The sequence below is a fragment of the Sinocyclocheilus grahami genome, unplaced genomic scaffold (assembly GCF_001515645.1).
Source record: "Sinocyclocheilus grahami isolate Dianchi unplaced genomic scaffold, SAMN03320097.WGS_v1.1 scaffold17.1, whole genome shotgun sequence".
In the NCBI taxonomy this organism is placed as follows: Eukaryota; Metazoa; Chordata; class Actinopteri; order Cypriniformes; family Cyprinidae; genus Sinocyclocheilus; species Sinocyclocheilus grahami.
Window position 1 is genome coordinate 5,755,191 of NW_015505196.1, and position 27,375 is coordinate 5,782,565.

Below are 27,375 nucleotides of genomic sequence, written 5' to 3' on the forward strand. Positions count from 1 at the left end.
AAAATATAAAATGTATGTTTATTTGCAACAGTTATGCTAACAACAATAAAAAGACATATATGCCAGTAAAACAGCGACATCAGCAGACGGACACCGTGCTGCGTTGTCACGGGAACATGCCAGCTGAAGATAATGAGGAAATTTTGTCGCTCTCTTTGCCAAGTGCATTCCAAACGACTACATAATGGCACACAGGTGTCCTGCTCACTCCAAAGTCCCCACTCCAAGGGCTCTGCCCTTCAAAGGCATAGGGATGATCACTTCAATTTGGAATTTGCCCCGTGAATCGTACAGTACGAATAAGTACCGTTACACCCCTATTATTTGGCTTAAACTCATTTTCATTTCAGCTTTAATTTTAATCTTTGTAATTCTTAAACTATGTTTGTGTCAAATGTATTTTAACATTTAAATTTTCATAAAAATATTTAAACTAAATATGCTTTTTTGGGACTAGTATATTAATTTGTCTATTATCTATTAATCATTACATATTTTCCCCCCATGTCCCTAATATATGGAGGGCCAAATTACTCAAAATTAAATAATTAAATAAATGTTGAAATATATAAATAACTCGTTAAATACATAATGAAATAATTAAATACAGAAATAAATGCATAAATAAACATATAAATATTTATTTATTTATTCATTCATTTATTTATTCATTCATTTCCTCCCTCCACATTTCATTTTCAGGGTTGTCGGCACGTCACTCAGTGGGCGGCGTTACCTTTCAAACTCGATTTCTTTGGTCTTTCTAATTTAGATGCTTTTTTCTTGTTTTTCGCATCACGAGCTATGGCTGAGCATGGTACAGTAAAATATCTGTTGTTTACTCTTGCAGATGAAGTTGTCAATCAAAACATTGACTATGACATAATATTAATACAAGTATAGAAAGTATAGAAAAATGCGGTGTGAGTACTCTATGGGCGCTGAAAAAAATCAGTAGCCCCTCACTGCAGAACACAAGATCCAGGGGGCGTGGTTGGATCCACATCTAGGGGGTGGAGATGGGTGGGTTTAGGGATCAGGGGGTGGAGATGGGTAGGTTTAAGGGTGGAGATGGGTGGATTTAGGGATCAGAGGGTGGAGATGGGTGGGTTTATGGGGTGGAGATGGGAGGGTTTAGGGATCAGAGGGTGGAGATGGGTAGGTTTATGGATCAGAGGGTGGAGATGGGTAGGTTTAGGGGTGGAGATGGGTAGGTTCAGGAGTGGAGATGGGTGGGTTTAGGGATCAGGGGGTGGAGATATGTAGGTTTAGGTATATGTAAGGTGGGAGGAGTTGGATTTGGATCCAGCCACGCCCTCTGGATCTTGTTCTGCAGTGAGGACCATCTCAAAAAAATTATTTTTTTTGGTTGCACTCTGTTTACGCGTGCAACCAACATCTCCCGGATATTTTCTACTTGTATTAAAATTATGTCATAGTCAACGTTTTGATTGACAACTTTATCTGCAAGTGTAAGCAACGGATCTTTTACTGTACCATGCTCAGCCATAGCTCGTGATGCGAAAAACAAGAAAAAGGCACCTAAATTAGTACTTTTTAAATGTACTTTTACTAACTAACTAACTAACTAACTAACTAACTAACTAACTAGCTAGCTAAATAAATAAATAAATCACAAATTAACTTTAACCTTTTGTCAGCTAACTCTCAATTCCTTATTGAGCAATGGCCAACTTTAGTTCTTTTCTTCCTGTAAAGCTCAAATTTTTTAACTAGGCGATATGTAGGTTTAGGTATATGTAAGGTGGGAGGAGTTGGATCTGGATCCAGCCACGCCCTCTGGATCTTGTTCTGCAGTGAGGACCATCTCAAAAAAAATATTTTTTTTGGTTGCACTCTGTTTACGCGTGCAACCAACATCTCCCGGATATTTTCTACTTGTATTAAAATTATGTCATAGTCAACGTTTTGATTGACAACTTTATCTGCAAGTGTAAGCAACGGATCTTTTACTGTACCAAGCTCAGCCATAGCTCGTGATGCGAAAAACAAGAAAAAGGTTACTAAATTAGTACTTTTTAAATGTACTTTTACTAACTAACTAACTAACTAACTAGCTAGCTAAATAAATAAATAAATCACAAATTAACTTTAACCTTTTGTCAGCTAACTCTCAATTCCTTATTGAGCAATGGCCAACTTTAGTTCTTTTCTTCCTGTAAAGCTCAAATTTTTAAACTAAAATGCAGAACAAGCATATTATTAATATTATTATTTATTATTAAGATAATAATCAGCTCAAAAGGAACTGCATAACAGGAATGATTCTTTTAATTCATTCATTTATTCTCAGTCTACTGAAGGCTTAAACAATAATGTTTAAAATGTTCAAGACAGTAATTATGGGTAATATGTTATAAATAATTGTTTAATGTCTTGTTGTGGTGTTTAAGCATAACATTCAGAAATAGCATTTTCTAACGAGAAAATACATTAAAAATGAAAATCCAGGCTGATCTGATTTCATCATTCAAGGTGAAAAATTATTAATAATTCATTCTCAGTCTACTGAAGGCTTAAACAATAATGTTTAAAATGTTCAAGACAGTAATTATGGGTAATATGTTATAAATAATTGTTTAATGTCTTGTTGTGGTGTTAAAGCATAACATTCAGAAATAGCATTTTCTAACGAGAAAATACATTAAAAATGAAAATCCAGGCTGATCTGATTTCATCATTCAAGGTGAAAAATTATTAATAATTAATTCATTAGCAGATTGTTCATTCAAGAACGCATTCTGTATAATGCTGTAATGTCATTCATAATGGTTTTGGAGTTGGTTGATTTGACTCAAGGCTTAGATATCTTTATTAAGAAATTTCTGAAATGGCCATGGAGAAAATAAATGAGAAATATATTCTGGAACCCAGGCTGCTGAAAAAGTAGGCGGCCAGTCAGTTCCTAAACCGAACAGGAGTATTAATGTAAGAGTGTTAGTGTGAATGGTGTTAAAACCTTTGAAGAGATGCGAGCATTCTCCAGCAGCACTCTGGTCCACACCGCTGGGTGACGAGCCACAAACTTCCAATCCCGGGACACCTCGGCCGCACGCAGGAGTGTCTTCGTATCCAGGTAGGTAAAGATACAGAAGAGAGCGGCACGTATCTTCAGCACCTCAGGACTGATTACCTCGTTGACTTTGGAGGGGCTTTTCTCATGGCGACAAGGCTTGTATCCCCTTTCAGAATGACCTGTCGACACGAAGAGATAAAGGAAGACTTGCTTGACAGCTGTGGTCACAATTTAGTTTTCCTGCATGTAAAAGAGAAGACCATCAACACACTGACCTCACACTGAACATGGGTGAGTTCATTTTTGTGTGAACTAATTATTTTACTGGCCGCATTACCGTACATGTCCAAATGGTGGAGCCTCAGTCCAATAAAAAGTGCAGCTATCTGTCTGTTTGCTCTTCTCACTGCCTCCTACAGGATCTGAACATCCTCCAAATCATGCAATCAGCAGGCCATTTCTATCTCACAGCTCCAGTCTGACAGACTCTAGGTCTCTTGAGTCATACACGATTTGCTGAAGATCTAATGAGATTGAGACTAACGAAACAGGTGTTGGCAGTGTTCGTATTTTATAAGAGTTTTTTTAAGCAAAATCTGCCAAAAGCTCTGATTCAAACAGGCTCTCAAATAAGTGAGATGTAATGTGATGACAGGATGGATTGTGTATGGCTAAGGTAAGGAAAGCTTGGCCTTCACCTGGATTGAGAATAATGTTAATGCATTCAGTTAAATTCAAATGCTAGCTGGATAAACTAGCCATAACTGCTGCTCTAGGATCAGTTTCTCCTACCCAAAGCCAAACATTAACCAATAGTAGGATAGGAAAAGACCACTCTGGATCAGTGGATGCATCCCACATTGTCCCCCTGCAGGGATGGTCTTGATTTCTGAATGTTTTTTATTTTTATTTTTTTACAAACAATGTAAATGTTTAATTAAAATTAATTAAAAGAACAACAACAACAAATAGAATATTAATTACTGTTAAATACAAATACACCGTTTAACTGTGGAATAAAAAGTGTTAAATTATATCAGCATTAAAAAAAATTTTATTCATATGTGTACAGATATTTTAGAAAATAATCCATTAAATGATAAAACAATATATAAAATAAAATTACATTCATATCTGCATTTAAACACTAAACAAGTCTAGACATAAGTGGATGCAGGCAACTTCATCCCACATAGAAACATGTCTTGATTTCTGAAATTATTACACAATTTTACATGTTTAATTAATATATAAAAATAAAACAATAATAAAATATGTCATGAGGGTAATTGTTTAATTAATGCTCACCAATAATTGTTAAATTATTTATTATTAATGAATCAATCAATCAATGTTTGATTTGTGAAATAACAATTATGCTAGTATAAAAAAATGAGTTAATCCAAATATGTAAATAAAATGTACAAAATAATAATAAATAATAACAATAATAAAATAATAAGAATTACATAAAATAATAATAATAATAATAATAATAATAACTATAAAAAACATTTTTTTATTGCATTCATATCTGCAAGAAACAAGTCTACACTTAAATAAATTCACAGAATACACCCCTTGATCGCTCCAATGGATTTTATGGCTTCTTTTTTGAGGCTGACACTGACATTGTTTGACATGGAAAGCATATGTATCATTCAAATATAGCATTTCATGTTGGCTTCTGTAAGATAGGAAGAAATCTTGAATATATTTTGTTAATTCTCTTTAACTTTTTTCAATAAGATGTGAGCAGGCCTGCTGCTGCCCCCTACATTTTCTGCCACATAATCTGACAGCTGAACAAAGAGGTGACAATCTGAAAAGCACAAATGAGCCTTAATCAACGTAAATGAACTACATACAGTAAAGACATCATGGCCTCAAGTCACACTGTGTATATGGTATGATTATGTATGAGAGCATATAGTGCACTATTGGTTACTCATTTCACTCTTCCCACAATGACCTGGAGTCAGTAGGTGGAAAATTGTGCTCATTGCTCATGGCTTTATGACACACTCGCTCTACTGCTCTCTGGCCTATGATCCTGTCAGCAGTTGCATTCATGTGACCTACAGTAATCTTCCTCAGCCGGCGTCCTGGTCCTCTGACCCGACTATCCCATCATTATTTGGAGAGTGGGTACTGTGGCCTTGGGCCTGACAAACTGGTCGACAAACTGTTAACTCACAAACGTACATTCTGCGAAATGACATTTGCAACCATAGCAGCATGTTCTACAGAGCTGCCCTTTTCTGCCTGCCCCAGATTATATTTTAAACGACTGACAAGCCAAAAATGACATTTACATTTATGCCTTTGGAATTGTGTTCCCTGGGAAATGAACCATGCTCTTCCACCAACATTTATAAAAGCAAAATAAACCCCAGGACAAATTCTTCCACGCAGGTCAATGACGCACCTGTAGCTAGTCTGTATCCTCCTCGGTTTCCCCCGTGCTGGCTCTCTGCTCTCCTGTCTTGCTCCCACATCTCAGCCTCGGACTCGGTGGTGCGGGATCCTACGTCAGACACGTCGCCCTCCTCTCCCTCCGTGCTGTTCCGGTATGGCCGGCGCTGCCAGTTCTGGATGGCCTGTTTGCGGAGACCCCAGCTCCGGGAAGCAGCCGCTCTTTCGTATCCTCCACCGCCTCCTTCCCCGAGTCGGCACTGGACGTGGTAGTACTGAGCATCAGGGCAGTCCTCCAGAGCGTGGAGGTCCACACTGTCACTGTCGTAACCTCCTGAACCCTGGGACACAGACTTCCCTCGTCCTGATGCGCTGTTTAGGAAGAAAACATTTTTAAAACACAGGTGCAACATTGTGGTTAATTCACAGTAATTTATAAAAAGAATTATGTCTACTGGCGGTATTGTTCAATGTACAAATAATTATTAAACTAAAACACTGTAAATGCACTAACATTATCATAAAATGTAAAGGCCCAACAATATGCAAAAATAGTCACACTGCATTTTCACATTGAAAACTCACCAAAATACTAAATGTATTATAAATTTCAGTTCTTTCTTTCTTTCTTTCTTTCGTTCTCTTTGTAGCCTAGACCTTCTTTTAATTTCCTTGCAATTATCAATGTTGCTTTATCAACTAACTGAAATGAAATAAAGTTACTTAAACTTCAAATGAAATAATAAAAAAATATGTAAATAAATAAAAAAATAAAAATGAAATACAAAAGCACATAAGAAATCTACAAAAAATTAAACCAAAATTAGAAATGAAACCTAGAAATATAAAAAATAACAGTCTAGTGCTGGGCATCGATTAATCGCAATTAATTGCATCCAAAATAAAAGTTTTTGTGTACATAATATATGTGTGTGTACTGTGTATATTTATTATGTATATATATATATATATATATATAAATACACATACATGCATGTATATATTTAAGAATAATGTTATGTCTATATAGTAGTGCTGTCAAATGATTAATCATGATTAATCGCATCCAAAATAAAAGTTATATATATAACTAGTTATATATATTTTTAAGTTAAATATATGTATACTGTGTATATGTATTATGCATATATAAATACACACACACACAGTATATTTTTTGAAAATATTTACATGTATATACATTTATATATTTATATTCTTATATTTGATATTATATATAAATATATTTAATATATAAACATAACATATTTTCTTAACATATATTATATAAATAAAAACTTTTATTTTGGATGCGATTAATCATTGCCCAGCACAAAAAAATACCAATACCACAATACCAATATATTTCGTGGTATAAACATAGCATTATCTTGATATTATATATAAATATATTTAATATATAAACATAACATATTTTCTTAAATATATACATGCATGTGTTTGTATTTATATATACATAATAAATATACACAGTATACACACATATATTATATAAATAAAAACTTTTATTTTGGATGCGATTAATTTGCGATTAATCATTGCCCAGCACAAAAAAATACCAATACCACAATACCAATATATTTCGTGGTATAAACATAGCATTATCTCTAATGATAGATCATTTATACCATCGCCACAATGCATATCGACATACAGCCAAGCCCTAAATACTACAATATAAATACTACTACAATAACACTGTATGTAACACATGTTAGCATAGTATCTGTCTGATGTGTCTAACTTCTAGTAAATGATAAATCTGCATCAACGAAAGATATCGGAAACATTTTCTGCTCTATTTTCAAATTATGCCTATTTATTTTGCCCTACCTACTATGCACAATTATACGTGTAGTTGCATTCTCTTATTTGCATTCCATGTGCATATCGGAACAGACTTGCAACAGATTTTCTGGGTTAAGAACCACCAGTTGCTTTAAGATACAGGGTTTGTGTTAAAAGAAATGAGTAAAAAGAACAGTGTGAGTTAACCAGGAAATATGATCACATCTGTCTAGACAGACTTCCTACAATACACACAAACACACACCCACTAATTAAGAAATAAGACACTCTGCTAACTCACTTTGTAGGAAGAAAGGTTTAGCATTTGCGAAGATGAATCTTGCAAATATTATTTTTAAGTCTGAATGAGTAATGGGTTATTTCCTTAATTGCACATACGAGAGTGGCTCTCAGTTGTTTTTAATCAAAACACTCCTCAAAAGATTCTTCTTAGCACTGCACTCAGAGTACACAACACTAAACCAACACTTTTAGGGGTGCCATGCACTTTTTATTATGCACTAGTGGAGGAAGCTGTGACTCAATTTGGACAGACTAAATGTAGACATGTAAATGCATTATTCCTGATTCCTTTTTATCTTCAATAATTATGCAACTTAATTTCCAAAGACACAAATAGTTGCATTCAAAATATACTCAAAAATCGCATGGGCATCAAGTTTAAATATTCATTACAAGAGAAACCACTAAACTCAGGCAACAGTTAGGGCATTCGCATGGGATTATGGGTAAGGAATGTTCTCCTCCGTGGTTTAGCAGGGACCGAATTTCCACTGGGGATTCCAGCCAGACATTTAGTCACTCTCCAGATGTTACAGTTCAAAAGCCAACACTGAGACTTAAAGAGATTCTTTGCTACTGCAGTCACTAGTCACTGCAGGCTCTGCTGTAGGCAACTGACTACAATGACAGACTTTTCTATTTTACAGTGGGCTGAAGAGCAAACGACCCTCTAGAGGTGAAGCTGGTACACATTATTACTTCTTACACAGTAGGAATGTGTAATGCATGGCTGGCTATGGCAGAGATATCAAAAGCCATTTGTAAGATAACGCAAAGTTTCACGCAAACTGACGGCAAAAAATAAAGAAGTGGAAGAAACTTCAGAAGATCTTTGAAGATGAGAGTGGTTTCTTTATCATATTACATAGTTTCTTGATGTTTCTGCACCCCTTACTTTATATAATAACTACATATTTGTGCTTTTCAATTGAAGCTAAAAATAGAGATGCAGAAAATGGAAGCAATGGCTAAAGATGTGTGTCCCCTGAGTTTCCCTCAGACAGATTTAAAAAACTCTTTTGCAAAATAGATTGATTTGGACTGTGATGCAGCTTTATATTCAATCATATGAAATAAAACAAACAATATATTCAACTTCTAAAAACACAATTGTTTAATTAACGTCTTAATAATTGACTCAGATGAATGATGGTATTTGTGCCATAATGAAGGAACAGCAGTGATCATATGCAGTCCGGTATTTCAGTCCTCGCTCGTCTGATTTATGAGGAAGAACTGTGGAGTTTATGATGTCAATTTAGGGACAGCAGACTCCAGGCAAACCCACGCTGCTCCTTCCTTCCTTCCCTCAGAGCACCAAATGGTTTGACACGGCCCATGTGCAGATGCACACACACAACAGATGGACAGTGATGTCTCACTCACAGATCAGAACCTTGTTAAAAGAGCAGCCATAGAAAGGTTACGGTATTTTATGGGGAAATTGCATGAGAAGATCTAAAAATAAAAACGAGTGTAATTTGTTTGTGCTGCATTCGACACTATAGATCATGACATACTCATAGATCGATTACAAAACTATACAGGTATTCAAGGGCAGGCTTTAAGATGGTTTAGATCCTGCCTGTCCGATCGCTACCACTTTGTTCATTTAAATGGGGAGTCATCTCAATTATCACCAGTAAAATATGGAGTGCCACAAGGATCTGTCCTAGGTCCTCTATTACTATTTTCAACATACATGTTGCCCCTTGGTAATATTATTAGAAAATACGGGATTAGTTTCCACTGTTATGCTGATGATACTCAACTATATATCTCAACAAGACCGGATGAAACTTCTAAATTATCTAAGCTAACAGGGTGTGTTAAAAATGTAAAAGATTGGATGACCAATAATTTTCTCTTATTAAATTCAGATAAGACCGAGATATTACTTATTGGACTAAAAGATAGATTAAAGACACATCTCTTTGGCCAAGCATTTAAATAATGCATCTCATAATCTTGTACTGCAGTTATATCTGATCAAATATGCACATTATTATTCTTTAGTTTGGGTTAAACAAAATCAATTTTGCTTGGTTGGAACAGCAGCTACGCTAATTATGTCTCTATTTGTTTCTCTGTTTCTGCCACGGGATTGACATCCCGTGGTAACTAGGATTTACACAAGCTTCAGTCTGGATCCAGAACACTTGAGAAGAGATGATGCCAACCCCTCAGAGGACCTCAGATGATGCCAACCCTGAACTTACTGAACTACCAAATTTTGCTGTAAGTTTAATTGCATCATATAATAATTGCTGTTAATAGTGTCCATCGTCTGTTTGATTACGTCTTTAATTGATTACGTCTTTAATTGATTTTTCCGTACATTTCTGCCATATGTACATTAACTGACAGTCACCACTGATAAGCTACCACTAAATATTGTAGAAACTTAATTTGCTGTAAAGTTGCTTCGCAACGATTTGTATCGTGAAAAGTGCTATACAAATAAACTTGAATTGAATTGAATTGAATGCGAAGTCAGATGGTGACTTTCAATGTCTGATGGTGACTGGTTGAGACAAATTCACTAGAATAATATTAAATCTTAAAAATAGTGGTGTTCACAACAATACGTTCATTTTTATCTGCAAAGATATAGCTTCATTAAACACAGCATTTATAAAACAGTATCTTTACATTTCCATTAAGCCATTAATTCATTTGTTTATTAAAGTAATGCTGTAGTTTTAAACTAAAATTAAAATTATATCATGAATTCGGTCAAGAATTTAAGTTTTACTAAATTTGGACATTTGGTCTCCACTATGTAGGCAACACCTGACCTGACACACACATGCTTTCAGTACACACACAAGAAGTGTTCACCACTATCCTTCAAGAGCCTTGGGCATTGGTTGTTTTTGGCCTTGTGCTTTTAGGCATTTTAGTTTTGCCACACACAGCAGTGTGTTAGTGTGTTAGTGTGTGTGTGTGTGTGTGTGTGTGTGTGTGCAACAGGACTCTTTCCGCATATCTTCTGCATGGCTGAGAGATTACAGACTGGTTTAACCCTGAGGCAAATGCAACAATCTAGTGATTTTCCCAAGACACATCCACACCAGGCTGACTCCAAAATACCCACCGGTCAGAGCAGATAAAAGACATAAACATGCTGCTCTGCCATATTTGAGATATAGCTGCAAATTTCTGCTAGCAAATTTAATGATAAATCTAATACTTTGAAGTTTGAAGTAATACTGCACTTTCACCGTGCATAAAAGAAACATTTGGTATCTTTATGAGCGAGTCACTGAATCAGTCATTCAACCGATTCGTTCAAACACATCATTCAGAAACAAAACAAATGACTGTCATTCTATGATTAATTGAACTGATCTGTAAAAAAAAATTATAATAATAATTAATTCAGCAACAAAACATAACTACAGTAACACTACTATGAAACATTTCATTGTTCTCTCTAGGTAACCTGATCTAAATGACTAGGGTTCTTTTAATATTTTAAATCAAACTACTTTCATAATATGCAGATCAATTAATAAATACATAAATAATACATACAATTATTTAGAGGTGTAGTTCACCCAAAAATGACAATTTTTAATAATGTTTTCAGTTTCTTGCACAGACCAATTGTTTCACTTCATAAGACCTTAATATATCGTCGGGACTCGAGAGCCACTGGTATTTATTATGTCTTGCCTGTATATGCTATATACAGTATATTTTTTTAGTTCTAAGCACCTGTAGCAGTTGACTTGCATTTGAATAAATTATATTAATTATTTTTTAATAAATATTTAATACATAATTATTCAAATTTTTTGTACTTATAAGAAAATTCGGCTGATGTGAAAACAGTCATGCAGGCAGAATTCGGCTATTCTGAGACTTACGCAGTGCTGGGGGAGGAACGTCGATCGGACACTTGGTACATTCCCCTCGATGCCCCAGAGATACTGGAATTTCTCTATGAGAGAAAGAAAGAGAACGAAGGGAAAATGTGAGAGAAAGATGCTCCAAAATTTCACTGAACACATCTGAGATACTGTAGCTCAACATCATCAGGAAAATACAAACAGAATCAATGCAGACTGACAGGTTGGGAAGGAAACTAGGACCTGTCTCAATTGTTCAGACATGATCCAGACTAGAGAGATACGGTACATGGGAGAAGCACGACACATTTTCGTCAGAACTTTATTGATGAAATTAGCACTTACCAGCTTTAGCGTCACCATTCATCCTTCATGAGGACTAGGTTATGTCTGGGTCAGCAGTGACAGTTTCAAAACTCCTTCAGTCCAAAATAACAGCACAGCCGACGAGATCTTACAAATAACTAATTTGTCATTTAGCTGCTTTTATGTAAATTGGCTTACCGTACACTTACTACACGGACAATCCCCCTGGTGCAACCTGTGTTAATGTGCTTTGCTGAAAGACACTACCAGGTCAAATGATTGGCAAAATTGCACCAAATCGAATTTGTTTCCTGACAGTCATGCTCAGTTGATCGATTGTGCCATTTTAACACAAAAAGCCTTGTGAAAATAATGAAAATTGTACTGTATGTTTTCTAAGTTTTTAAATATTATGTAAAATTGTGTTTAATTTCAGCAAATTTACATCAGTGTTTTGATAAACTATTACAGTTTTTGTTAATATTTTGTTTTACTTTAGTTTTAAAGTGTCAGTAATTTTGTTGTTTTGCCATTTTTATTTTTTTAATATGTCTATAGTTTTTTATTTGATTAGTTTCAGTTTATTTAGCTTTAATCTAGTACTTAATAAAGAGAAATGTCACTTTGGCTTCTAGCTGAAATAAAATACTTAATATTTTATTTCAGTTAATGTTTATTTTATTTCAAATAACAAAATGGATTGGTTTTTATTTGGGTTGGTTTTAGGTAACTATAATAACTCTAATCTATGTAAAGCGTATTTTGATAACAATTGTATTTAAGAGCTTATTTGCAAAATATGGAGGGAAATATGGGTATTTTTATTGAAATATTTTTTTCTATTATAAGAGAAAACAGCCTGGCCTACATTGATTTCCTGTAAATCCTGAATATAGTACTTCAGGTGGTGTGAAAAAAAAAGATTTTTATCCCAGAGAAATACCATATCGGTCAACTACTAATGACTTTATTTGTCAGGTGTAAGTATTAAACTTAGCAATCTCATACAGGAAATAGGAAAACTGTGCCTTTAAATAACTACTTTAGCTGGTAAGGTGATACAACCGAGAAAATATGGGCCAAGAAAGGTGCCATAGTGCTGACAGGGCAAACACACATTCACAAACACACACTGGGCTTAGTGCCTGCAGAAATGGGGCAGAAAGAGAAGCAGCAGCACCATCGATCTCACTAGCGGTGCACAGCGTAAAAGACTGGCTGGAATTGTGGAAAATGCTTGAGACGACTACAATAATTCTGCACCTCCATCTTTTTCTTTCTTTCTTACTTTCCTGCCTGTGCTGTAATTTAGGCCAAATGTCCTGAATCACAGCATGCATGTTCCTGAAACACTCTGCCCTTCTTCTGACATCACTGAGTGCACTTCCTCTCCAGATAGTAGGAGACTGGAAGGTCGTGGCTGGCATTTGGGAACACAGGCTGTGTGAGAACTCAAACTGAGTCAACAGTGCTGTGTGCAACACACTATATGAGTAAATGACAAATGAAGATTGCTGTTTCCATGGTGACGAAGGGGGTCCCCAATGATGTCAGAGGGTTGATAGGGTGCTGCCTGAATGTGCCATCCGCTGTCAACAAGAAACCTAAAACGGCAATGTGTGTAACCGTGTACACATACACACACTGAATTTTGCCCAACCGTGACACATAAACACAAATAAACGTACATAACAATGTACATAAAGTGTACAAAACCTTAATAATTTCTACACTTTCTTCACTATTATTAAAAATGATACTTTTTTCCTCAATAACAGACCAATAATTTTTTAGTGATCCGAATGCATTTACTGTACCCTCACTGGAGTCAGTTATGAAACCAATTAGTAACCAACCACAGTTTAACACCCTCAAGTTCTAAAAAACGAGACTAGTGTACCAGTGCAATCTTTTAACATTGTAAAAGTTCTCTGGAGGTTCACAGAAATGAGGCAAGCACTGATGAGTATTTAGTATGAAACACTTCCTGAGTTCTGCATTAAGATTGATTTATTTATTCTTTCACTACATTAACTCATATTATAAAGCCATCTTTTTACATGTCCACACAGTCTATGTACTTATCAGGATAATGCTAATAATCAACAATATTTGGCTTGTTGTATTAATATTTGGTTAGTTAACTAAATCTTTCTACATGTGTACAGTACTATTCAAAAGTTTGGGATAGGTAAGATTTTTTAATATTTTGAAATTACTCTATTTTATTTTGTTCACCAAAGTTGTGATGAGCAAAATAGAGTAGAGTTATTTGATCAGAAGCATAGTAAAAAGAGTACTATTGTAAAATATTAATGCGAATAATGCTAACATAAATAATGCTGAAGCAGCCATTAATTTAGTCTTCAGTGTCACATGATCCTTCAGAATTCATTCTAATATGCTTAATTAATGGTGAAGAAACATTATTATTAGTAACATTGTTGAAAACAGTTATTGCTGCCTAATGCTTTTGTGGAAACTGTGATGCTTTGATGAATAGAAAATTCAAAAGAACAGTATTTATTTGAAAAATAAACATTTTATAAACATTTTATTCTTGCTGAATAAAATCATTAATTTCTTAAATTCTTCTTAACTTTTGAATGGTAGTGTATACCCGAGTGCTCTGTGAAAACATGCAAATGACAAAAGTTTGACTCAAATTCATACTCATTTAAACTTGGTATTCGTACATTAATTAAACAATTCACATTCTGTTAATTTTGAAAAATGCCATTTCTTAAGGTAAAATGTGAAAGTGAAAACCTCACAGCTATATAAGGATTTTTGTCTACCTTTTTGGCACCTACTATATGATTCCTTAAAAAGGGATACAGGAACAAAGCAAACATTATAACTATTTAAGTATACCTTACCTATGCATCACCCTGACATATAAGACCATGAAATCCACACTTTGCAAGTGATAAATCCATTGGAGTTTTTCAAGAGAAACCCGAATGCTTTTTCCCATGTAGATACCGAAACAGTAAATGATTCCAATTATGTATTTTTAACAGAAATTGTATAACCGACTACAAAGACAGGTGTAATCTCTGATTTCTTTTAGTACATCGCTAAACATTTTTCTATTATAAGAGAAAACAGCCTGGCCTACATTGATTTCCTGTAAATCCTGAATATAGTACTTCAGGTGGTGTGAAAAAAAGGATTTTTATCCCAGAGAAGCCATATCACCCTGCAGCTCAAGACTGGTCTCCCACTGAAGCTAAGCAGGGTTGAGCCTGGTCAGTACCTGGATGGGAGACCTCCTGGGAAAACTAGGTTGATGCTGGAAGAGGTGTTAGTGAGACCAGCAGGGGGTGCTCACCCTGTGGTTTGCGTGGGTCCTAACGCCCCAATATAGTGACGGGGACACTATACTGTCAAAAAGCACCGTCTTTCGGATGAGACGTTAAACTGAGGTCCTGACTCTCTGTGGTGATTAAAAATCCCATGGCACTTCTCGTAAAGAGTAGGGGTGTAACCCCGGTGTCCTGGCCAAATTGCCCCCCTGGCCCTTGTCAATCATGGCCTCCTAATAATCCCCAACCACTTGATTGGCTCTATGACTCTCTCTCCTCTCCACCTGTAGCTGGTGTGTGGTGAGTGCACTGGGGCCGTCGCATCATCCAAGTGGATGCTGCACACTGGTGGTGGTTGAGGAGAGACCCCCCACATGATTATTAAGAGCTTTGGGTGTACAACATTACACAATAAAGCGCTATATAAATGCATCATTCATCACGCCAATGTCTTTCTTCTCCTTCATCTCTTTCGCTCAGTCACTGTACCTGTCGTCCATTAGGTTTGGATCCCTGCAGACTGCAGTGTCCCAGGCTGCCGTTGGGGGTGGTGGCACAGCTGCTGATGATCTGGAGCTGTTTCTCAGCACGGTCGGCCCGGTCCAACAGCTCCTCGATGAACTGCTGAAGACGCACTTTAGCATTGGCTTCACGTGCAGCCGTTTCCTGCAGAAACTGGTCGATCTGGACCACCTCTCTGAGTGAGGAGGAAATGAACGAGAAGGAGAAAGAAATGAGGATTACTGTGAAAGGATTGAGTTGTCTCAGTAGTGATAGCTTCTCAGTTGCTCTTGATCAATTTTGTAATGAGTATTGAGTGTGTTAAAGAGCAATAATTCTATAAGTACATGCAACTCTAAAGATATGGTTGCATATAGATGACCTGATGCATCGCTACCAACAGCATTTTCTTTTATAGAAATGAAACATGAACATACAAATTTCAAATGGGAAAAGGGCATCTGATACCACTTTCTCCCTCCCATTTGCCCCTTTTCTCATACTTGTTTATCTTCTCTAGCATTCTGCAAATCCCTGGAGTGTGCGTACAGCCAATGAAAGCACGACAACTGTTATCTCTGTATAGGAAACGTCTCTGAACACAAACACTGGCTTGCGCCTCTGTCGACACCATCACCTCAGCTATTCTAAGCTTCTCTCACACTTATAGTAGATTCTCACACAGTTGGACTTTTCATTTTCGTATGCCAAAACAATGATATTTTGAGATACTGACATCTTGAGTATTTCATCAACATAGGTTGCAAATAACGTCATAAGCCATAGTGAATATGCAGCAGTTCCTGTACTCAAGGAAGAGGTTTTAATTATCCACATGAATTAAAAGCAGCATTTTATAAACTAGGAAAATGAATGTGCGTAAATGTGATCTCAATGGCATTTATGTAATTGTGTAATCACAAAAGATCCTCTAAGTAAATAACTATGATAAAGATCAGGCTCTATTAAATTATCACGTAAGACAGACTGTAGTCTGCACTGCTGTCTTTTTATATCATGTTGGTATTATTATTTCCAGTATGTTTCTCTTCTTGTGCAATAATTTATCATCACCAAATCAAGACTTACGTCACTGATCAGTAGTGAAATCAGGGGACAAAAAGATCCACTGAAAAAAAAAGGTGCTTTATTGTTTTGCAGATTTGCAGGGTTGTAAGGATTGATTAATACAGGATCTAATGCTTTATGCTAAACAGAACTAAACAGACTTGGAACGTGTGGTGTTATTGATCAAACTAAAACTATTACAAAGCTAAAACTATTTAAAAAAATCATCAAGCTGAAATAAAATAAAATATAAATATTAGATGTAAACGTAAAGATGTAAACGAATATTAGAAATGTTGTCTCTGCAACTAACTGGAATATTTATTTTTTAAAAAGCACATCAAATTGAAACTAAACTTAAAATTAAAACCTGAAAATATAAAAATAAAAGCTAGCTCAAAATGTTAATAAATAACAATCGCAATCCTCTATAGGGCCACGGGTAATAATATATTAATAATACTGAAATAACATTGCTTGAAATAAAAGTCATGCGGACCACTTTTATGGTCTATTTGTGTGCAATTATGCCCTATTCATTGTTATTGCAAAGAAAAGAACATTAAAGAAACCAGTACATTATTTAAAAAAAAATCTCCTTTTGTGTTTCAAAGAAGTCACACTGGTTTGGAATGACATACAATACATTTTCTTTTTTTATTGTTCAATTCAAAACAGTCATTCTGCAGCTTTTTCTGTATCTTGTGTAATTACTTTTTGAATGACTCCTCTCTATTCACTCGACTGCAGTGTTCTTACTGTAGTAAAGGTCAACAATGTTTTTGTTTACCAACAACAGAGAGAATGACAGTCAATCAACAGTGTAAATGAGACTAATTACAGGCCCAGTAATGTGGAGGCAGGGCAGATCAGCATGTGTTCACTGCGTGCTATACCACGTACTGCACTTTGTTATTCTTCTTGTCATTTCCCTACAACTGCTAATAAACCGGAAGTTTTCAAGCCTGTCTGTTGTTTTTGTTCAGACCAATGTGAAAATGAACCCTTATATTTATGCAGCAAACACACAGCTGTAAATGTGATCCAGTGGATTGATAAGAAACTAATGTGACCCAATATGTAACATATAACTAATATATAACATAATTACTTATAACTGGTCATTTTACTAGTGTTTAAAGAAAAACATTTCAGTGGAAAAATATCACTAATCTCTGGTGGTGGCATCCAAAGCTCAAATCAGATCAGAAATTCTGCACATGCATATGACTATTCTCCACTGGAAATTAATTATCCATGTTTGCCATTTGTTGGAGACAGTGGAAAAGCAGCTTAACACTTCTCCAAGCAGATGCAGTTATGGAGCAAAAAATTCAGTCCAAATGCTGGCCGATTGATAGGCCCAGTCAATGTGTATAGGTTTAAAGTAAACTCAATTAAGCAGCAGAAGAAAGCATGAACAATTAAGTGGCTGAAGCAGCATGACATATTACAGTGTGTCTCCCGCTGTCTGCCCTAATCAAAACTCTCCCAGTGTAGCTTACAGTCCTGGAGCTGACTGAAGCTTCTTCACAGGGGAACATGAATAAAAATAAGACCGCTAGCCCAAAAAGCTGATATCTAAATTCCAATATGCTACAAGCAAAGCACGCTGGGGGAAGCACCCTGGCTTTCAGATTCACACTGTGGGAATTCAAACAAGGTACGGTTGTTTGAAAGTGCTCTAGCTTGTGTCAGCTAATAAACTTAACCTTCACTAATGAGCACACACATACACATTCACAAGCACACAACCTCTTTATAACCGAGAACAAATAACAATTTAATATCTCAACTCCAGGTCATACCTCAAGGTTTGAACTGGAATGTTTGACAGAACTCAGTCTGATTGTACTGCAGAGAACACAGTCAGACTGACAGAGTGTGTGATAACCTGTGTGCCTGCTTACTTCCACACATCCCTTATCTAAAAACAATGGATTAAAACTGCTCAGATATGATGCTGCCAGTGTTCAAAAAGAAACATTCCCCCCCAGAAACCAGTTGCGCTTGGACTCCAAGGAGTAGCCGTTTGTAATGCCTGATCAAAAACAAATGCTGTTCTCATATTAGCTGGTTGTAGATAATCAAAAAAATCCAGTTATGCATTTATAGAAGTGGTTATCAAAGAACAGGAGATGTTTATAACATTTACATTAAGATATGACAGAAGAACAGAATAATCAGGTAGTGCTAGGGTCTAACCAGTTAAGATTTCTGAGCATTTATGCATCTGGCATAAGTCTTAATGTGATTTTTTTTTTTTTTTATCTTGCGCTTGGACTCCAAGGAGTAGCCGTTTGTAATGCCTGATCAAAAGCAAATGCTGTTCTCATATTAGCTGGTTGTAGATAATCAAAAAAATCCAGTTATGCATTTATAGAAGTGGTTATCATAGAACAGGAGATGTTTATAACATTTACATTAAGATATGACAGAAGAACAGAATAATCAGGTAGTGCTAGGGTCTAACCAGTTAAGATTTCTGAGCATTTATGCATCTGGCATAAGTCTTAATGTGATTTTTTTTTTTTAAATCAAATAAGTATGTCTGATTAAATCTGACATCATGCATCACTATTTCTAAATCCAAATGGGTCCAAAAAGCTTATTCTCTTATTGGTGTAGATTTCTTTTGCATAATCACGAGTAATGTAGTTTTTCATCAATAATTTCGCTGTTCAACATGAGTATTTAATAATGCTGGCTGATGGCTTCAACAAAAGCATATAACATTGATTAAAAACCTCATAGCTCACAGCAGGTCTGTCTTTAAAGGTCTCCAAGTTATTGTTCAAAATCAATAGCCCTATGGAGAACATTTTTACTTTAGGAGCCCAACTGCTGCAATAAAATCACTTTCATTTCTGGATTCTATGATGGTGCTGCTCAACCTTGCAAGACACCGCTGCAGCTGGCATACTGAGTTCAGTTCGTATTCAGACAATTCTAAAAAAATAAGATTTTTCTATTTTTTAAAAAGTAACCTTGATCTTTCAATGACTACACAGACTGGTTTCCATGGGAACAACTATTGGTTGGCTGTCAGATATGTCTTTAAACAATAATGCTTTTAACTGATAAAACAAAGAATGTATGAACAGTGCACCGGGAACATTTTTACTTAAATTTAATAAGCCATTTCATTCAGATTGAAATAATGATATTCCATTAACATAAGGTTAGGTGACTAATACAAGATGTTCTGAAATATTAGTTACGCAATACAGAATGAAATATGTACAGATGTGCATATGAAGCACTCAAAAAAACATATATATATATATATAAATCAATGGTTTTCTATATGTTGCATACTAAATTTAAAAAATTGTATGATATAGTACAGAGTATGCAATATATCGGTTAACTACACTGAATGACTGTCACAAGGGATGTGCAAAACTACATCTGCATTTTAAGCACTAAGACCACTAATTCAATGCATGAAAATGAATTTTCTCAGCTGAAGCAAATTCTCTACAATTTATGAAGTGCAATTCAGAAAAGTCTCCATTTCATGATTTTGCAACGGATAAGCTGATAAATACTGATGAATCCAATGGAGGGCATCAGACATAGACAAATGAGAAACAAAGACGTCACCTGGAAATAGGAATCGTACATCTGACATTTAACATTCCTCTGCACTAATGCAGTAACAATTATTTCAAGTGCACATAAAAATAGCAGCAGAGAGCTAATCGGCAACTCACTGTATTCACAATAGTAAATGATTATGTAACGCTGTAAGCAACACAGTCTCCAGACAATATGAATGATAATTAGATGCAAGAAACAGAAGAAACAAGAGTGGTTAATGAGATGAAATTAGAGAAGGGCAAAAATGGGGTCTTGGAATGCTTGGAAGTATTGCAGATTATTAGTGTGACTAAATTGCTTTAGTTCACACTACAGAAGTGCACATGCTATCAGTCACTCATATAAGTAGTAGATTTTTGTTTTTGCATGTTACAAAATGTACAAAGCACATTTTGAATTAAAGAACAAATATTTTCAGTTTAACTTTCTGAATTTTCAATGCATCACTCTTTTAGGCAATGCTCAACAACAAGCTCATGTCCTCAAACTGTGCCTGTCCTGTAAATCTCAACATCGGTATGACAGGATAGGTCACAGAGAAAGACAGAGACAGCGGAAAGAGAACATTAGCAGAGATGTGTATGCAAATACAGAGAGGTTATTATATGAGCCCTCTTATGAACAGCATATTAAACACACATATAGTATATCAATCTGTCATTTACACTTCTGCCCTCTTCAAGATGGATACTATGGCATCACAGAGGTACTCTAATTGCAAGACAGATGAATTAATCATGATCTACAAACCTAAGTTTGCATAATAATGGCAGCCATGGACATTGGATCTATCCATTCACATTTCAAATAACTGAATAGGACATTGTGACACAAATGAGCAAGCAATGAAAAAATCGCTATGCCACAACAAGGTAGTTATGTTGCTAATAAATCAAGTTAGGCTTGAAAATGTTTTTAAAAGTCTTGAAGTCTGTAAATTTGTTCGGTTACAAATGATAGTCAGAATAGTCTAAAGATCTGTTTCGCTTGAAAGCTCCAGAGGACATACAGTTAGGCAAATAAAGCAAAAATCAGCAAGTGAGAGAAGAAGCCAGAGTCTGCAGAGGAGAAACAGAGATCAGCTGGGATATGAGACGCTAACAAGATCGAGGTGACAGTGAGAGGGAGAAAAAGAAGAGAGAATGGAGGAAGGGTACTGAGGGTCAAAAAGCAGAGAGGTGAGAGCGGGAGAAAAGAAATGAGGCTTCTTTCTTTCTACCTGCCAGCAGTGCGTGACCGGTTTCTCAAGAAAGCTCTAATCCACAGGCAGCTACAAATCAATCACAGTGGGTGTATATTTCAGATGAAGTCCTGCTGAGAATATCCCACAGCATACGAGTCTCTAAACTCTCTAAGCTCAATTGCACCTCTCTTTTGGACTTCTATATCCAGTATATGAAACAAAATCATTTTGGGAGAGGTGATATTTTATTTGAATGGCTTTAACCTGGGGCTAAATGATATATAAAGGAAAGTATCATTTTAGAGCATTTTTCCACTTTATTTTTCCCTATTCATTCTTGACAACTAAAATACCATTTACACTCGATGAATTTTATATTTTAATACTCTCTGATATCTGAAAACTGTAATTTTCTGGCTTTTGGTGAGAAAGGAAATCAGATGTTATGAAATTGAAAAGACTTTGTAACCATAAATTGGAATTGAAAAGGCTTGGTGATCTGCAACCTTCTAAAATACATTATTATTTCATGCCTTCACACTGCTTAGCAATCAAAGTTGAGCTCATAATATCAACTGAAATACAAGTTATCTGATGGGCTCCATTTTTCACTTTCCCTTTAGGGTTCCCACTCCATTATGACAGAGAAATCCTGCCATGATAACATGAACACGTATTTGAGACTACGCTGCTATAGAGAAATACAGCTAGGTAGTTGGTGCCATTACCATTATAACCGCAGAGCGGACTGGTAAAAGAACAGGCAATTAGAGGCAATGGCCCGTAGGGTGAAGGGTAGTTCAACAGCTTATACGAGGCAGTAAAAACAGGTCTCCAGAAAACAGCATTAAAGGAATAAGGGATCCAAGAATGAAAATTCTGCTACTATTTACTCACCCTCATGTCGTCACAAACCTGGACAACTTTCTTCTGCAGAACACAAAAGAAGATATTTTGAAGAATGTTGGTAACAAAACAGTTTTGGTGACCAAAGACACTGACTTTTCTCAAATTATTTTCCTTTGTGTTCCATAGAAGAATGAAAGTTTTGGAATGCCATGAGGGAGAGTAATGATAACAGAATTTAAATTTTTTTAAATTATCCATATGCTGTCATTTAATTTGGTGTCTGGACCATTTCAGGTTTTCATTTCTGGACCAAATTCGAACTTTCGATTTATCCATGAATTCCAAAAAAAGCCTTAAATGGCACAACTTTTTCTGCATAAGAAATGTTTATTGAGTATATAAGAATGATTTCTGAAAGACTGAAGTAATGATACTGAAATTTCAGCTTTGCCATAATAGGAATAAACTACTTTTTAAAATATATTTCAATTAATAATCAGTACTTTTAAATTGTGCTGTTTACAGTAATGTTTTACAGCATTTTTCAAAACCCCCAAACTTCTGAATAGTAGTACATGCAGCATTATTGTTCTGCATCCAGCTAAGCTACCCAAATGTACCAAATGCTTGTCACACCAATAAAGCACACTAAACTGTAACAGCCATGAACATGAAAAGCCTGCCATACAGCAGATTAAATATGACTGGAGACATTCTTCAGAGATGCTACAGTTGCTGGTTTGTTAACTGTCTTGCTCAATTGCCTTGTCTAAATGAGGCTAACCCGTGGAGCTGTTAAAGACGAATCTAGCATTTCTTCTTTTGTGAAAGCCCTGCTTGCTCCAACAAAGAAACTTCTGTTGGAGAGCCCTAGAGTGAATCAAGCATTTGAGCAAAAACAGCAAAGTCCATGTAGTCAAGAACATTTCTCATTATTTCTTCAATCAAAGCCACTTTTTCCTTATTGTAAGGGGTTGGTCATGAAACAAGGTGGGACGCCTGTAACTTACTGTTGTTTGTGTGTGAGCTCCTGCTCCTTGTTAACCAGATCCTGCTTAAGGCTGGCCAGCATCTCCACAGACACATCCACTTGCCGTGAAAGCTCAGTGGCCTTGTCCTCCAGGTCTTGCTTCTCCTCACTGAGCCTCTCGCTCTCCACCTTTGCCTTTTCCAGCTCAAAGCTTTTCCTCTCCAGCTCCGCCTGCAGACGGCCAACACGTGCCGCGATCTTCTGCTCCACCTCCTCCGACAACTTCTCGAGCCTCTCGTCTAGTTCGAGCCTCCCAAACGCTCGAGCTTTCAACCGAGCCAGGCCCTCCTCGTAAGCCGCCTCCACCGCACTAGCGGCTACGTTAGCGGCCACCGCCACGGCGTTGTTCCCTGTAGAGGACAAGGCGTCGCCGGAGCTCATGGCTGTCTTCACCAGGATCTCACCCAGAGGAAACTCCACATTGGGCAGGTAGCAAGCAGTAGATGAAGGCGTAAGCCCGAGCTCTTCTGCAGAGCAGGGCAGTTCGCGGTAAGGAAAACGAGATTCGGCGGCGAGGGCTCCGTCGGCCACTAGGGGAAGCAGCGCAGCGGCATCGCATACGCTGTTGGACTTGGACAACACATACAGGGTCTCGTAGGTGTGGTTGTACTCAAGATGGGCACGTAGAGATGACAGACTCCGAAAGCGTTTGTGTTCCCCACAGCGAGGACAACGGTACGGCAGGTCCAAAGAGGCCATTCCACGCTCCCGTGGATGCCAGGATGGAGCAATCTGCTCACGCCACCAAGCGCTGCAAAGAGCAGGCAGGGACAGTGGCCGGGGACCACAGAGGACCACTCATCTCAGACGCGCTGGGTTTTTCTGCGGGCTGAGCAAGGAACAGCAGATCATCACACATGCTCCCTCTGAGTCACAAGTTCTTGATTTAGCTCTTCAATAAGGTCTTGACTGCTGTTAGGCCTATTTCTGGCACTTAATCGGTTTTCCTCACAGTCCAAAACATTTGTCCTAGTAAAAGAGAGAAAAGACACACAAAATGAACAAATATTAAAGCTTGCAGTTCGGGGTATCTGCAGGTATCAGCACTTTGGATTTATTACTTTTTAAAACCATTTTCAAGATCTTGAAATATTTTCAAGGGATCATATGACGATGCTAAAAATAACATTATTTTGTATATTTGGTGTAATGAAATGTGTTTATGTGGTTTAAGTTCCAAAAAACACATTATTTTCCACATACCGTACATTATTGTTTCTCCTCTATGCCCCGCCTTTCTGAAATGTGCCGATTTTTACAACGCTCATCGTTCTAAAAAGCACGGTGTGCTCTGATTGGCCAGCTATCCAGTCCGTTGTGATTGGCCGAATACCTCAAGCGTGTGACGGAAATGTTTTACGCCCCTTACCATATCTGGAAACACACAGCGTCTCCACGACATGGTGGCGGCGCCAACAATACTACAGCGAGAATAAATGTTATGCCTTCTTTCTTCACATAAACATTTGGGCGGTGTTATGCAAATTTTCCCACAGAGTGACGTAGATATGTGGGGGCGTATCTGAATGAGGCATTTTAGGAATGCGTGGTTGAGTCTTAACTTTTAGAAAGAATATCTCTTTGTGTTTGAGACTTTAACCTTTGCGAATTTACTGATCTTACCTATACACAGCTTGTAACACTTCAAATAGAAAGGAAAACATGAAATCGAGTCATATGACCCCTTTAAGGCCTGCTCATTACGTCTATCGGCTTCTATGCGAAGACACAAAAATCCCCCTGCTGAACAGAGATACAAATGAACAATGGAACATTTTTACAAATTTGTTAAAATGTTACATTTACCATCATTCCCTCAGCAGCTGTTAAATTAAGAAATGTAAGACTTTTTATTTTTATTTTATATTTAGTATATATCACTTTATGTGAGTATACTGTATTGTGTTTATAGCTGGTTATATTTATAGTAATTACAATTTTTTTGCTTAAATATGCGTTGTTATGGAAAATTGAAAGGTCTGAAAGATATATTAACAATATGTATATATGCTGGGTCCATTTTCATTAGGCTAAAATTTAGCAGTTTAAATATACAGGTTTATTTTACTTATTGGAACAATACAGATGACATTAAATAGTCACATTTATTGACCAATACTAATATGACTACCAGTACTGTGCATCCCAATTTCAGTCTGATTTTGCAAGATTGATTTTGAATCTTCTGTCACAAAATTGTCAGATTTCTTGTATGTGTAAACTTATAGCTAATAAAGCTGTCTGATTCAGATGTTTAGCAAACTCAGTGAGCACAGGATGTGTAGACATGCTTTGCTTGCAACCTGACGAACATAAAAGCTGATATCAGCTCACTGGAGGCATACTGTACATTTATAACTGTGCATTGCAATATGCTGAATAAAACCACAGGTTAAATATAAACCTCTGTTCCTGAAATCTGCACTGACTGAAAATCATTCTTTCTATCAATTCTAACAAACCCTACTCTTTTTTTGGATAATTTCTGGATAATAACTTGGCTGAATGTATAGTAAAATGAACAGCGCATGGAAGTGTAAAACAACCACGGGACAATTTAAAGCAAGAGTTGAGAAGTCAAAGATTTTAAGTCGACTAATCTCTCTGAGTGGCTTCAGCCTCTAAGGAACTGAGAATGGACTCGCATGGAGCTGTTTTTGCTGAATATGCATTTCTATGCACTAATGGAAATTAACATATTATGTCCACGCCTCTATCAAGTAAGTATATCTTTCAATATGCCACACTACAAGGCGATTTCTCAATGTCATGTTTGGCAATAGTTCAAGGAACAGTCTCTTAGAAGCTTAACAACACTGCAAAGGAGGCGCCTATTGTGTGAAATTATTGGTAGAAGGTCACATGGCTTGATAGTTAATCTAACTATTTCCAAAGAGGTACTTCATCAACAAGGTGTAATTAATCCCCATTAGTGTTCTCCAGTCTTTTATACTGTTCCAATTCCCACCCTTTTCATTCCTACAGTATTGCGAACACTGCAGATAAGAATAGGCATGAAACTGAAATGATGAGTATTTATCCTGCACACTTGATCCTGGAATGAATTTCAGGCTGAGACCACATTGAAAGAGCCAGTCATATTCTTTCAACTGGGGATTAGACGAGCACAATTCCTCAAAATTAATCCAAGATACTGAATCAAATAATCTGCCATAGTAGGTCATGCACAGTGTATTTCACAAGCAATATTACAGAGTAGAAATTGTCCAGCAGTCTTGGCTCCGGAAGTTTATTTCCTGTTCGTGTTCCGAACAGAATTTCTTCATTAATTATTTTTAAGTCAATCAACTGACAGATGAATCACAAAATATATTTGATTCCCAGAATTTGACAAATAAAAAGACAAAAGATTGTGCGCTTATATAGGAATAAATGAGGGGTCATTCATAATTTAAGGAAACAAATCACCAATTATACAACAATGTAAAACAATAAATAATAATTTTGTAAATAAATTAAATTAATATTAAACATGAATTCATTCAAATACATCACCCTACCATTCCAAAGTTTGGAATCAGTAAGCTCTAAATATTAAGCAGCACAGGTATTTTCAATATTGATAATAAAAAGAAATGTTTCTTAAGCATCAAATCACAATAAATCACAAATCTGGTTGCCATTGTTCAAGACTATCATTGTCTGATTTGATGGTTTTAGACTTGTCACCTAGTTTGGGAGACACGCTAAACCTGCTTGAACCAGTTAAGACCAGTAAACCACTTTAGGCTGGTTTACGTTGTTACTATTTACTGTATGTGACCAGTGCAAGAAGCACTTAGTCTGATGTAATAAATGGAGTGTGATTTCAGAAAGAGTGACATTGAGTTAGGTTGGCGGGACTATCTCTCATTGCAGAAAAAGTGAAAGAAGGAAAACAAATCTGACAACATGCTTAAACAATCATGTCAAAACCTAGACCACATCTGCTGTCCTTGGCTCATCAAATCACGATAGGTGACCGTAGTGGCATTTCTCTCCAACTGGGTACAAAACACGGACTCTTTCCCTGAGGGTACTTGCTGATTTAAGAGCATCATCATTATATCATCTATTGTGACACACAATTTAAAAAGCAGAATCACATG

The 27,375-nt window shown here is 36.4% G+C and overlaps 1 protein-coding gene across 1 annotated transcript in view; it reads right to left on the minus strand.

Annotated features, from left to right (window-relative positions):
• The window catches only part of LOC107551716 (F-box only protein 41), a 50,176-nt gene that overhangs the window by 15,337 nt on the left and 7,464 nt on the right, over positions 1-27,375 (minus strand). Inside the window, exons 2-6 of the mRNA XM_016233444.1 lie at positions 23,247-24,235; positions 15,522-15,729; positions 11,437-11,510; positions 5,466-5,824; positions 2,981-3,216 (exon numbers count right to left, since the gene is read on the minus strand). Of these exons, the coding sequence (XP_016088930.1) occupies positions 2,981-3,216; positions 5,466-5,824; positions 11,437-11,510; positions 15,522-15,729; positions 23,247-23,965 (1,596 nt within the window). The 5' untranslated portion in view covers positions 23,966-24,235. The remainder of the gene's footprint in view (positions 1-2,980; positions 3,217-5,465; positions 5,825-11,436; positions 11,511-15,521; positions 15,730-23,246; positions 24,236-27,375) is intronic.